General features: G+C 38.7%; 1 protein-coding gene across 8 annotated transcripts in view; it reads left to right on the top strand.

Moving 5' to 3' along the window:
- AGTPBP1 (ATP/GTP binding carboxypeptidase 1) overlaps positions 1-13,868 on the top strand; it is an 81,714-nt gene extending 67,846 nt beyond the window's left edge. For 7 of the 8 annotated variants that reach the window (XR_012584885.1, XM_074569648.1, XM_074569643.1 and 4 more), the window contains one exon: positions 12,298-13,868. Coding sequence is in view for 6 of the 8 variants with exons in the window: in XM_074569648.1 (XP_074425749.1) it covers positions 12,298-12,475 (178 nt within the window). In the remaining 2 variants the exon portion in view is untranslated. The remainder of the gene's footprint in view (positions 1-12,297) is intronic. The other variant, XR_012584884.1, reaches the window with a different exon arrangement.
- Positions 13,869-15,091: the final 1,223 nt, after the last annotated feature.

Raw genomic sequence — 15,091 nt, 5'->3', positions numbered from 1 at the left:
TGCATTAATGACCTGGATGATGGGGCAGAGTGTCCCAACCGCAAGTTTCCAGACGATGCTGGACTAGGAGTGGCTCATCCAGAGGGACCATGACAGGCTGTAGAAATGGGCTGACAAGAATCTCATGAAGTTCAGCAAGAAGTGTGAAGTCCTGCACCTGGGGAGGAACAATGCCATACACCAGTACATGCTGGGGACTGACCATCTGGATAGAAGCTTTGCAGAAAAGGCTGTGGGGGTCATAGTGGACACCAAGTTGAACATGAGCAATGTGCCCTGGCTGCAGAAGGCTGCTGGTATCCTGGGCTTCATTAGGAGGAGTGTAGCCAGCAAGTCGAGGGATGTGATGCTTCCTTCTTCTCAGCAGCACTGAGGCCACACCTGGAGTACTGTTTCCAGCTCTGGGTTCCCCAGTACAAGAGAGACATGGACATACTGGAGAGTCCAGTGAGGGACCCTTAAGATGATGAAGTGACTGAAGCATCTCCTGTAGGAGGAAAGGCTGGGAGAGCAGGGACTGTTAGTCTGGAGAAGACGACTCAGGGGGCATTTTATTAAGGTGTACAAATACCTGAAGGGAAGTTGTAAAGAAGTTAGAGCCAGGCTCTTTCTGGTGGTGTCTGGTGACGGTCTAAGAGGCAATGAGCATGAACTACAGAGGACATTCCATTTAAGCATTATATATATAACGGTTAGATATATACTTGTTGTGAGGGTGTTCAAACACTGGAACAAGTTTCCCATGGGAGTCTTTATCCTTGAAGATATTCAAAAGCTGAATGGGCATGGTCCTCAGCAACCTCCTGTAGATTGCTCTGCTAGAGCAGGGGTGTTGGACAAGATGACCTCCAGAGGTCCTTTTCAACCTCAGTCATACTGTGGTTCTGTGAAAAGGGGGAAATGTCTTTAAGTCTGTCCTCAAAAGACGCTGAGTGCTGGTGTTGTGGGCAGCTTTGAATTGGAGTGCTAATTAGATAATTAGAATACAGGGTTCTAAAATCACAATATAGTTATCTTTCTCTCCCTCAGAACTTTCACAGCCAGACTCCTGATCCCTTGGCACTTCTGCCATATACGCTTTAATAATTTTGTAAATATGAAGTCTTCCATAAATACAGGGTGACCGTAAGGCAGTTGCACTTGACAGCTATTGTAGATGGTCTCTAAATGATAGTTTTTCAGCAAGGGCATGTGTTTCTTCCTTGAGTTCCTTGTGTGTGTTGATGCAGCATGTTGAACTTCAAAATTTAATACTGATATGTTACACCTATTAATCATACTTTCCAATTTTTAGGGGGTTTACTTTTTTTCTTCATTTGCAGCTACTGTTATATGTTAATGAGACTGTAATATTTTTCCCATCCGTAAGTGTTATATCATTGTCAATTTTATTAGAAATAAGCTTCAATATAAATGTGTCTTATGTTGTTGCTAGGAGCGAGGGGCACAGGGACTGTTTCATACTGGGTTTTCTGAAAGCACTAATAAAAGGCTACTGCGAAAACACAGTGTAGTTGGCTTGGCACATGTGAGCATAGATGAAAAATAACATGAGGCTCATAATAAGGGTAATATTATGGAGACTGCACATGGAAATGTTTATAATCCTGTTGTGTGAGGAAGGTAACTGGTAGTCAGGAACTTCAAAAAACAGGAAGGTTCAGTCTCCATCCCAAAAGACCAGGTCCTGAAAATCACAAAATTAATTCTACTGCAAGACAAAATTTTAAGTTGGAGAGTGATCATGAATAAGTTAATTCAGTGTTTTGAAACTGAATTTGTATATAGAAAAAAAATATATTTTCCTTTGGTCATTGCACAGCTACAGATGGTGAAAGGTAATAACCAAATGCTCCTGCACTGAAGAAATTAAGGCAGTGGATAAAAAAATCAGATCCTGTGCATTGCCAAATGAACACTGAAACCTTCATTGGAGAAATCTGTTAACAACTGTTTAGATTTTTCTAATGTCCAATGGCTTTGTTTCTTAAATTTATTAAATTTAAATCTACTAAATGTAAATCTACCTTAATAATGCTAAAAGAGAAAAATAGGTAGCATGAAGTGAGAAAATAGTGCCTTGCTCTCAGTGTTCATATAGGAATATTGTATACCTATGTGAGAATCTGTGATGGAAAAACTACGTGTGTAAATTCGAACAACTTATCTTTAAAATGTGGCATTAAGACTGAAATATGTTGTGTATTTGTACCTGACTCTCTGTGTGTTCTGGCCCCATCTTGAAAGTGATTTGATAATTATAATTATTTATACAGAGACTTATTTCATTGAATTCAGTGGAAGTGCTTTTTATTTAAAAAATGGGAGTGAAATCAGAGACTTAACAGGGAATATTTTTCAGAGAAAAGTGCAAAGTGTACTGCTGTCTCTGTCACTACTGGAGTATTGACCAGCTATCAGACTGTCTCTTTTTTCAAGTGAGAATTTTCTTAAACTTTTTGTGTAACCACGGCAGCCTTATGTACAGTGACTGATTTTCTGTACATGCTGATGCATCATCAAACAGATTTGTTCATGAAAAGTTACCTAAGCAATCATCTCTAATTAAAAAATTGAAATATATTTAAGTACATAATACTTAGCCTGGCAAAATGTTCCTCTAGTAAATCTAGAACAACACAGCTAGATTTTTTTAAAAAATTATAATTTTAGTATCCTTCTGAGACAGGAATGACCCATCTCTATGCATGATAATAGGAATTTGCTATCCGTATAACAGGGTTGACTCCATTTTATTTTGATAGCTGCGCTGTGTGCATACAAGCCATCATTTTTGCATAAACAAGAAGCTTTAATTTTTTTCACAGTGCCTCCACTATTAGCAATAAAAGTCATTAATGCTTGCACATTATTTTCTTTCATTCTTTGCTAAAGGGATTAATACTGCCATAGGTGGAATTAAGAGATGATCCGATTTTTGTTTGCGGGAGCTCAGAAGCCGAGTTCTGACATTCTGACCTCAGGCCATCAGACTTTTTGCCTCAATTACTTGGAAAAGTCTGTCTGGAGCAGAGCAATTTTATTCAGCTCCCCAACAAATATGTGCATGTGACAACTGGGCCAGATATCCTTGGGGTCCAAGTTTCCTGTCTTTGGTACACTCGCTGCATGTCTCAGCAGAAAGTTTAAAAACCTGTACAGTTTATGAATGATGATGCGCAAGGGTGAAGTCTCATGTTATTTATTTTTAGGGACTGGGTTATATTCAGAACTGAAACACATACTGTATAACAGATTGTAGTTACAGGCCAGCTCTTTTATGGGATAATGGAGATACCGTGTTCCTCTGTTTTGGATATTATTTAAAATAGATTTTAATATAATAGTCTTTTCTAATTAATTCTATTGAAGTCAACTTTGTGCTGTCTCAGGAAGTACAGGATGAGGACATAGTGGATAGGTGTTGAGAACAAAAAAAAAAGGAAAAAAAATTATGAGGAATATTTTAACAGCCAAAGAAGAGCATGGATTTTTTGCCCTGATCTTTCATAGATTTGAGGGTTTTGGGGAGGGGTAGGTTCTATTTAAGCAGTATTTTTGTATGATCACTGAACAAGTTTTCAAGGCTATTCTGTAACTCCCTCGTACAGTGGAAAGGAAGACTGGACACTGCCTCAAGGTGTTAAAGTTCATAGAATAGAATCATAGAATCATAGAATCATAGAATTGTTGAGGTTGGAAGGGACCTTTAAGATCATCAAGTCCAACCTTTAGCCTACCCTGACAAGAGCCACTTCTAAACCGTGTCCCTCAGTGCCCCATCTACCCTTTTTTTAAACACCTCCAGAGATGGTGAATCCACCACCTCCCTGGGCAGCCTATTCCAATGTTTAATAACCCTTTCAGTGAAAAAGTGTCTCCTAATATCTAATCTAAACCTCCCCTGACGTAACTTGAACCCGTTTCCCCTCGTCCTATCACTTGTCACCAGGGAGAAGAGGTCAGCCCCCATCTCTCTACAACCTCCTTTCAGGTAGTTGTAGAGGGTGATAAGGTCTCCCCTCAGCCTCCTCTTCTCCAGGCTAAACAACCCCAGCTCCCTCAGTCGTTCTTCATAAGGTTTGTCCTCCAGGCCCCTCACCAGCTTTGTAGCCCTTCTCTGGACACGCTCCAACACCTCAATGTCCCTCTTGTAGCGAGGGGCCCAAAACTGAACGCAGTACTCGAGGTGGGGCCTCACCAGTGCCGAGTACAGGGGGATGATCACTTCCCTAGTCCGGCTCACCACACTATTCCTGATACAGGCTAGGATGCTGTTGGCCTTCTTGGCCACCTGGGCACACTGCTGGCTCATATTCAGCCGGCTGTCAACCAACACTCCCAAGTCCTTTTCTGTCGAGCTGCTTTCAAGCCATTCTGCCCCAATCCTGTAGCGCTGCATGGGGTTGTTGTGACCCAAGTGCAGGACCCGGCACTTGGCCTTGTTGAACCTCATACCATTGGTCTCAGCCCATCGGTCCAGCCTGTCCAGATCCCTCTGCAGAGCCAACCTACCCTCAAGCAGATCAACACGCCCGCCCAGTTTAGTGTCATCTGCGAACTTACTGAGGGTGCGTTCAATCCCTTCATCCAGATCATTGATAAAGATATTAAAGAGAACCGGCCCCAGCACCGAACCCTGGGGGACACCACTTGTGACTGGACACCAACTGGATTTAACTCCATTTACCACCACTCTCTGGGCACGGCCATCCAGCCAGTTTTTTACCCAGCGAAGAGTACACCTGTCCAGGCCATGAGCAGCCAGTTTCTCCAAGAGAATGCTGTGGGAAACAGTGTCAAAAGCTTTGCAAAAATCCAAGTAGATAACATCCACAGCTTTTCCCTCATCCACTAAGTGGGTCACCTTATCATAGAAGGATATTAGGTTTGATAGGCATGACCTGCCCTTCACAAACCCATGCTGACTGGGCCTGATCACCCTGTTCTCCTGCATGTGCCATGTAATGGCACTGAGGAGGATCTGTTCCATGACCTTCCCAGGCACCGAGGTCAGACTGACTGGCCTGTAGTTCCCCGGGTCCTCCTTCCGGCCCTTCTTGTGGATGGGTGTCACATTTGCTAACCTCCAGTCAGCTGGGACCTCCCCGGTTGTCCAGGACTGCTCATAAATGATACCAAGTGGCCTGGCGAGCACCCCCGCCAGCTCTTTCAATACCCTTGGGTGGATCCCATCCGGCCCCATAGATTTGTGCACCTCCAGGTGCTGAAGCAGGTCCCTCACCATTTCCCTTTGGATTAGAGGGGCTTCATTCTGCTCCCCATCCCTGTCTTCTAGTTCAGGGGTCTGGGTGCTCAGGGAACAACTGGTCCTACTGCTGAAGACTGAGGCAAAGACTTCATTAAGTACCTCAGCCTTTTCCTCATCCTTGGTCACTATGTTGCCGGCCCCATCTACTAGAGGACAGAGATAATCCTTAGTCCTCTTCCTATTGCTAATATATTTATAGAAGCTTTTTTTGTTGTCCTTGACAACAGAAGCCAGGTTTAGCTCTAGCTGGGCTTTGGCCCTCCTGATTTTTTCCCTACATAGCTTAACTACCTCTTTGTAGTCGTCTTGAGTGGCCTGCCCTTCCTTCCAGAGGCCATAGATCCTCTTTTTTTCCCTAAGTTGCAACACTAGTTCTAGCACTAGAACAACTAGTTCATTCAGATTCCATAATCATAATTTTTCTTATCTTCGTGGGGGTGCGAGAGGCATTCCAGAACATTTTGCTAGAAGGCTGCAACTAGTTTACATACAAACGATGAGTACCAGCTCCTCAGCAAACTCTTGAGCTCTCCTTTTCCCACTTCCCCATCCAATGACAATGAAATGTAAAGAATCCCAGGGCTGATATTTCTGGGTGCACTTACAGCTGAAGCACAGGGGAGTTGGGCTCCCTAGCCGTATGAGACCTCAATCCTGTTCAGAGGAAAAGTTTGCTTGGTAGGGTTTTCTTTCTCCCCCTCTGCTACCTGTAAGGATCTAGTTACTTTTCTGTGCAGCAGACGTCCCTCTCTTTGTAATTAACAGGAAATAGATTTTCATTTATTTTTTTTTCTTAGTACTTTAAAAAAACAGATTTTTATTAACACTTCTTGAAACCTGTAGGCCAAATCTGGGAACTATGTTGTCCATTTATCCTTTGATTCAATCCTTGTATCCAAAGTGCTGAAGTTTTAGTGTTTCTGTACGGTTCTAGACAAGATACTAAAAATATCTATCAGCTGAGGCATCTGTTTATTAGGTATCTATTTACTTGACTGCTGGCAATATACAAAGAGCCTCTATTGAGTAAAATTCATAAAGCTAATTTGTATTTCTCTTCAGAGAAAGTTACGGGTCAGAAGACAGTCACACAATTCCTTGCTTTATATGCCTGGATTTTCATTCCCATTATTCTATTATAATAACAGTACTGCTTATACTTCCCTCACACCTACATGATTCATGGCTCCTTTCTTACCATTAGAGATGAATGAGAGGCTTCCTACAGAAAATGCAGGTAAAAAAATCATGACTAAAAAGTATAAAACAAAGTAGTTTTTACACAGCTGTAATGTACCTGTAATGTTAGAGTAGAACAATTAATAAATTGTAGTTATTTTCTTTTATTTTGGATGTTGTTTGTGTTACTTTTTACAAAAACACAATTTTAATGTTTTGGGGGATAAGCAGGCAAGTTTAAACATTCAAGTCTAAACACACAGAAGCACTGCTTTTATTTTTTGCAAATGATTTTGAGAGTTTCTCAAATTCTTTTTGGTTTTACTGGTTATACTTAAAATGACCAAGTAAATGTTAATATTCTAAAATATGCCTCCAGTATTTCATTACACATAGGCTTAGTTTCCATGAGTTCATTTTGAACCATGGCTGAAACACATTTGACTTAAGAAAAACAAAACAATAAGTAGATTTATTTCCCTCTGACAGTGCCCTTTAACATTTTAAGTGATGAATTAAACACTTTATTTTCCTTTAATTATTTCAGACCCATTTGCCAATGTTTTCCCCCCAGTTCCAAATGGAAAAGATTAGACGAAATGTAATACTGATCTTGTAGTAAGAATTATAGTTGTTATGCTGACAGGTTTGATAGGGTCTGTATGCAATGAAACAAAAACACATGACTGCAGTCATAACTGTTAGGCCTTACTGGAATTATCCTTTGCGCAATAACTTGACCTCTTTTTGGAAATTCTAGTCGTTTCATTGATTGTTTTGAGGCTCATTGGCGTGTTCTAGAACATGGTGTATTTTTGTTTGTTAATTTGATTTAATTATAGCAGAGAAGCAGACTTGAGCTTTTGGGACTCAGCATGTCTAGAAAATGGTAGAAAAAGTAGGCTGCCAAAAGGAGCCGTGGGAAAGAAAAAACCTGATGCAAAATCCACTTCCTGCACTTAGTCTTACACTTGAGAAAAGACAACAGACTGGTGGGGCAAGGAGTGAAGGGTACATGCAGTGAGAATGTGTCCAAGATCTTCCTGCAAAGGGTCTCTCTCTAGGCTGCCAGAAGGAAACGGGATCTGTGCTACTTTATTTCCCTCCCCCTTCATAACTCTTAAATTTGCCCACACATTTGCATACTTCTAATCTCCTTCACTTGGGAGTAAAAGTTTTTTCCTTCCTATTCTCCTGCAGCATTTGAGCTTTTCTTGGCCTTTCTTCCAGCATATTAGGAGTACAACTTAGTTAAAAAGCAGGCATCTTACACTGCAACTTTTGTTCTGTCTGTCTGTCTGAATGTTGGAAGAAAAAGCTTCCAAAAATGAGACCCAGAATTTCAGTGGTGGGCCTGGTGGCAGTGCCCATGCACCAGGACCTTCCTCTGGTCCAAGTGAAATTGATTGCTTTTTGTTCTGTGTAGACTGTAGCATCAGAGTACTGTTTGTCTTCTCTAGGGCAAGATAAGGAAACTAGTAATCTTGCAGGGGGGAGACACTTTAAAACAAGGCTTGCATGGGATTTGGATACCCAGCTTCTTATGGCTTAGAAAAGAGTTGGACATGTTGTTCTGCTCTTTAGCCTTGGAAATTCCCTTGAGGAAATACCCTTACTACTTGGGAAAAACACATAGGTGAAGAGCTCCTGAAGGGGACAGCACGTGTAGCTGCGTGTGCGTCGCTGCCTACTGTAGCAGCATTGCTTATCCCTAGAAGAGAATGTAGACCCTAAAGGGAAATTAAAAGGAAAAGTGTGGAGAAACAATTCCTTTGTGAAACTTCCTGACTCTCTTTCTCCTGTAAAATTTTCCCTCCCCTGGTAACGCAGTTTTAAAAAGAATCATTAGTTCTTCAGATTTTTCTCTCCTTCCTTTCTCAACTCCCTCAGTAGCTACAATTCTCCATAGTTTGTCAGGGAATATTTCTTAACTTTTTCTTCCAAAGTTTTAAGATGTGTACACTTCCCCTGCAGTCTCAGAAAACCGCTGATCTCCATGGAGTTGAAATCAGTAATGGTTGTGTCTGGCTTGTGTATTAATTTCTCTGTAATTGAGTCATAATGAAAAATCCAAGTATGTCTTTTGAGGGACAAATAAAATTTTAGTTTGAAAGTTAGTGAATAAGTTTATCTTTTAATATGTATGGAGCATTAATATAAATAAGAAAACACATAGTAAGGTATTGTCATTAAAAAAAATCATGTAAATACATTTTAGAAAAAGAGTTGTGTTAATTCCTAAATTTAGTGTATTCAATGGCAAGTGATGCAGAAGTACTCTTTTTTAAACAAAAAGGATATTCTTATGGTCTTCATGTTTATGAAGAACTTTAGTATTGCATCAGATATATTAATCAGGTATTTAGGAGCTCATCTTCTTACCCATAAAATTTTGTTAAAGTAAAATCTGCAAAACTTCAGGTTTTCATATAATATTCTCTTTTAACTGCTGTGACTTCAAAGCAAATACAGGGATTATGGCATCCCTTACATTACAGAACTGTAGTTGTGTGATAAACAACCTCTGCTAACCTGAGCAAAATAATGGTTTCCTTTTAAAATGAAAAGCGGGAGGTGTAGGGGTAAAGGAAGAGGGATTATTGAGCAAGTTAATTAGAAACAGCCCAAGGGAAATGTTAGGAAATTAAAACCCAGAGAATCAGCATGACGGTAGCTAAAAATATATTGTCACAAGATATGCCGAGGGTGGGGAGCGGCAGGGAGGCATATAAAGAATTTGATTAAACAGCAAGAAATTTTTTCAGGTGTTTTGGTTTCTACATTTTTTTTGTGCCCCAGCTTCAGTAAAACAGTGAAGTAATAATTACACTCTGCAGATTCAGGCGAGCCTGTAGAATAAAGATTGATGGAAAATTAAATATCCACGTTTAACATTTGCTACATCAGACAAAAACATGCCATGGGAGAGCAAATATACATGAGTGGTTTGTGACACAGGTTTTTCCTTTGAATGCAGAGAGTACTCAGATACAATTCTGTGAGGAATAAAGACTCAAGAAAGGGAAAGTGAAAAAATAATCTTAATAAATATAATCATAACACTTATTTTCAGTAAGAAATGATTGAGAAGTCATGGTGCATTGTCCTGGATGGTAATTGAAAGCTAAGATTATTATGAGGCAGCTTTCAGAGCTAGTTTTAACATTAAAAGCTTATGTAGCTTTGAAAATAAGATCTGTTCATCTATTCTAATGGTACTTTTCTCGAATAGAGAAAGTAATTTATAGTTTTGATTTTTATTTTATTGAATGGGTAATGTCAACAGAAAGCATCCCTCGGTTTCAGACGAGAATTTTGAATGTATACACGCCAGAGCAAATGTCTAAAATGTGTTGCATCATACACACTGACTTTAAGACTGTGCACAGTGGCTGAATTTCTGTAAGTTAGGGGCATGCCTACATGCTTACACGTAACTAAGTAAAATAAATTTATACAAATGTAACAAATATGTATTTAATACATATAACTGCCTGTTTCTAAAGACAATATAAAACGGGACATATTCTATGAACTGACAAGCCACTTTGAAGAGGTGAACTATGTGGTTTGTTTGTGTGTCCGGTTCTGTGTTTCTTCTTTAAAATACATTTTGTTAGTTACTTTTTTAACTGGATCAACTATGCAAGGCTAATTTCCAAGTAATGACACTTACTAAAAAGAACAAATAGAATTTTTGTAAGAGCTTTATTATTCTGTATTATACCTCACTAACATGAATTTTTATAAGCACCTACTGTAATGCATTAACATCCCATTATCAGTGTTAATAAACATTGGCATAGGTCATTGTAGTTTTCTGTTTCAGTATTCAGAATTATTGGTTAATATTAGGTCAGCATTCAGATTTAATGGCTCCATTTCCTGTGAATTTAATTAGTCTATCCTGCAGTTGCAGCGTGGATTCCTTGCATACAAAAGCTAACAAGTCAATGCCTGCGTTAAGTTACTTGAAGCAGAAGTTGCAAAAAAGCTGTCTGCTTGTTGGATTGTGATATATTTGGTGAAGTTCCTTTCATTGTGTTCTTTAAATAAATGAAACATTTAAGCTTTTTCCTCCCCCCAACTTTTTTTTCCTTGCAAAAAGTGTTGGTAGGTAGTGACTTCCTAGGGTGGAAAGCGTCACAGGAATGAAAGCACAGAAAAATTATATTCCTTTGCTGTTTCTACCACAGGTTCTTCATGAAAAGCATGTGTCGTTATGGCATGTTATGTTCCCCACCTGTAAAATGAAAAAGGTGTCTTAGCAAAGATACTGGTTATTTCCCTCACTGTCTCTCTTACATGGAAGCAATTTTGTTTTAAGCACCCAGTTCATTAACCAGTGTAGTGGGTTGTTGCCCTTGTTACAACTTAAATAATCTTTAAAAGTATTTAGTTTTGTGGACCATTCTTTTTTGCATGGCTTAAGCAGGAATTTGTTTAGTGAACTATGATACATATTATTTTTAATGTAAGTCCAGAGACCGTGAGTGAACTGATTTTTTTATAACTTTACTAGTTTAGGTCTTCTGTCCTTTTTTTTTCTAAGCTAGGACTAAGTGTTATTCTCATTTGTTCTTCTCCCAGTATTTGAGCTAACTGTCAACAGCACAAAACATTACAGTGTAGCATGTCATTGAGGGTACAGGTAGAGGAGGAATACTAGGAAATTTATTTATATTGAAGAGAGATTGCATTGCAAATTTCAGGTGGTCCACTTAAGGTCCTAAAAGACCTTTAGGAAGAAGCAGTGATTAATCCTTTTAATTATAAAGCCATAACCAAGCTAGGCTGTTGTGTGGCTTAAGACAAAATTAATGAAAACTAATACGCAAACGTTTCTGCAAGTACCCTGTGATCTCTCTCAATAAGAACATTCTCATTGTTTTGTATGAGTTCTGTATGATTTGATTATTAGGTAAAATGCATTACAAAACCCTCTTAGGACTTCATCTGAATATAAAATCACTTATGAAGTATTTAGGAATACTTAGCACTTTTAAGCAGATATCTTTTTCTGTCCCAAGGGAGGTTAGTAAAACTGGGTCTGGAAAACACTTCTTTTTTCTCTGTCCTAGGGAGGTGAGAGGATCAGAAAGTCATATTTTAACCTTTCTTCAGTTAACACTGAAGGTGTTAGTCCTCTTATTCTTGGAGGCCACTAGCTAAGGGCAATAGACCATTCTGTGGGCAGTCTCTCAGTTCCTTAAATCCACTGCCTCTGAGTTGCAAGGTGTAACACACAAATTTTAAGTTTTAACTGCGTGCAAGTGTGTGAGGACCTGATGTGAGTCAAGTGATTCAGATAGGAACTTAATCTTAGTTGTAGGTATAAACGTGACTTCTTGTTCTGTCATCTCTGGTACATACAGTGTAATTGCTCACAACGCTTTTCAGTAAAATGGGTGTTTTAATAAAATACAGAGGTTTCCTGATGGAATTTTGAGACTCTCATGTGGTTTTTAGTTTGTTTATACTTTCTAGGAACTGCTATTTCTTGATGTAGTTGTATCCTTCTGCAACAACTTCTGATACTGCTGTAATTATATGAATTTCTTACAGGCCATTAATGTAGGTCTATAATGTGTCACTGATTTGTCATGGCACATTTTTATAACATGCGGTGTATGACTGACTAATGAGTTCAGGGTCTTAGGAGTGTGGTTTTGGCTCCCAGATGTTTTATGTGCAATTAAAAAATCCATACTATTTCAGGTAAACTGCTCCTTTCCTGAAGTAATTTTTGGATTATGGTGTGTCAGGACAGGGACAGTGCACAGTCTGAATGTGTTGTTCCAAGTAAAACTTTTGACGTGATTCGTGCAACTTCTTGTTCATTATAGCCCCACTACATATGTTTTGGATGAAGATGAGCCTCGCTTTCTTGAAGAAGTTGATTACAGCGCAGAGAGTAATGATGATCAAGACATTGAATTAGCTGATAATGCGGGTGATTATGAGGCAACTAATCAAGAAGATGGACTTTCAGACTCAGATTCAACAAGGATACTCCTTTCTTGAACGATCTTTGCAGCCAGTAATAAGAGATGAAGTATCCTGGATTTTCATAGTCACGAACTTCCTCACCTTTGTCTACTAAGGGGATATGCTTAAGGAAACACAAATAACTGGGCCCTGCCTAGCTCAAGGACAATAAATATTTGTGGTTTCTGATAAATTGGCATTTGTTTTATTTAAGGAGTTTTGTGTTTTCTTTTAGCACTAAATAGATAAATCTATTTACCAGTTAATTTTCTACTAAATAGCACCGCATGGCATTTTGTGTCCTTAAACCCTACTTTCAGAAAAATGGAGTATAATTTCTGTTGTGTCAGAGTACAGAAACTAATTCTTTGTGGTACAGTTCTTCGAGTTGCTTCCCGAAAAATACGTATCTACAAATTTTCTAAATTAATTTGTGTATGTGTGTGTGTATGCGCATGTGTATACTGAGGTGAAGAGGTTATTTTTCAACATTATTTTAAAGATACTTGATTGTGTTTTAAAGTAATGTAGTGCCTGCTCTGGAACTATTCAATAATTACTAAATTAAAAATTAAGAAGTGATGTATGAATTGTTGCACTTGTTTCTTGCTTCTGATGATTATATGGTTTTGCCACAATACTACCTGAAAATATATAATGTCTGTTCACAGTTAAGGAATTTTGCACAGCGACCAATGCAACCTGTGCTTACAAGAACTATACACTTGTATAAAACTCTTTCCCATAAAGTAGGCATGGTCTTATACGAAGAGATTGGGTTTTTTCAAGTGTACATGACTACAAGAAGTGGTTAGATATATATACACCATATGTATGTTCAGCTACTCAGTTGCTCAATTTTTCTCATTCAATATGCACGTAGTAAAAGAGTTCACTTTACTGGGGGCACATCAACTATATACCCAATTCAAATGTTTTAAAAGGGAAAGTGCATTTTGGTTTAAACATCTTTTGCCTGGTCTGAATACAGTGTTTGCTCTGAGAAGGAGATTGGACTGTAACTTCCTGAGGTCTCTCCCAGCCTGTATAATTATTCAGTGATTCTATATTCTTCACGTTTAAAGTCGTCAGGCATAGCATTTACACTTCTTCATCTTTTCCTGTCATCTACAAATTCTTATTGCCTCTTGCCTCTGCTTAGAATAAGACCTAGTAAAGAAATGAAGTTGTACCTCGTTGTTTACAGACTGACGTGTTTTGCAATGAAAAATATTTTTCCAAAATTATTTTTACTTGGTGTGACCCGATTGTGGCATTCATTTTCTGATGCATGTGCAAGGGCTTTAAGAGTATGAAGAATAACACTTCTAAGTTACAGCAGGTTTTTAACTGATAAGAACTTCGTGTATGTTTAGTGTTGCAAATAAAACTGTATTTTGGAGGGGAAGAGTGCCTTTGGTAGAAGCATAAAAAAAAAAAATAATGAAGAGAATTAAGTGTATCAATGATTCTCAGTCTGGAGATGGATTTTCACCAGAATCTGCTGTTTCATATGCAGCATTGTTTGGTTATGACTATACATACCATTCTGATTCTGAAACTGGGCAAGGGTTTTTGATCCCTCGTGATATGCTACTGTATTGTGTTAAAAGGCTTAAATTTATATTAATAGCCACACAGTTTTGAGATGTGATTGTATAATGGAAACATTTACATTCTTATCCCTTTATAACTCTCTCTAGTGAAAACTGTCATTCCTTGTGTTCTGTACTGTAAATAAGAAAGTTAATTAATACCCTGCTGAAGAGGAGCCCTCCCCACTGAAACTGTAGAGGAGTTTGGGAATCTGCCAAACAGAAGGATTAACCTTGCCACAGAATTTGAGCTCTCTTTAAGTGAGCCCAGTGAGAGCAGACCAGAACGCTTACATTGCTGCATCAGTCTTATACTAGTTATCTGCATAAATAGATTTTCATCCTTAAGGACTTGTACTGCAGTACCTTACATAAATAATTTTGACTTAAATTTCAGGGATGCAGGATGCCACAGGTTGGTTAGCCCCATTGCACGTTTCTCCTTAGTTTCATATGAACCTGTATTAATCCTAGAAGACTATTTTCATAATACAGGCAAGACTAGAAATGGACTTCATCCATTTAGAAAGAATTATGGCTTAGTCCTACAAAATCATCTTTTCATCCTGAGTAAATGTGCATATATGTTCTCATGTCTTCTACAGCTTTTAGTCTGTGCAAAGGAGTTACAAATTACTTATATAATGGCTCAGGATAATGGGCATTTTCCTAAAACAATAATGTGTTTATACATTAGATTCTAATGCACTTATACATTAGATGAGATGTATGCATTTGATTAGATGAGATGTCGGTTTGTCAGTTGTGGGTCTGAACTTCTACCAGTGCAGTCCCAGTGCAAGAGTGAAACTTTATCCTTATCTTACACGTTGTTGAAAATGCAAAGGCCTTTACCTCTTACATGTTTTGTGGCACTTCATGTAAATTCTGAAAGGCAGCGTCTCCATCCGTGCTCACGGGGTTGCCAGTTCCTGGGAAGAACTGTCACAGTGGTAGCTGCTTCACACTGTTTATCCCTTCTCTACTACATGTTGCCATTGTTGCAGTGCTGTTGGAAGACATGCACTGGTATCCCCTTTTTATATGTTTTGGTGGG

This window comes from Larus michahellis, chromosome Z (genome assembly GCF_964199755.1).
Source record: "Larus michahellis chromosome Z, bLarMic1.1, whole genome shotgun sequence".
Lineage (NCBI taxonomy): Eukaryota > Metazoa > Chordata > Aves > Charadriiformes > Laridae > Larus > Larus michahellis.
Note: the sequence above shows the minus strand (reverse complement) of the source record. Positions and strands in the feature narration are given on the sequence as shown.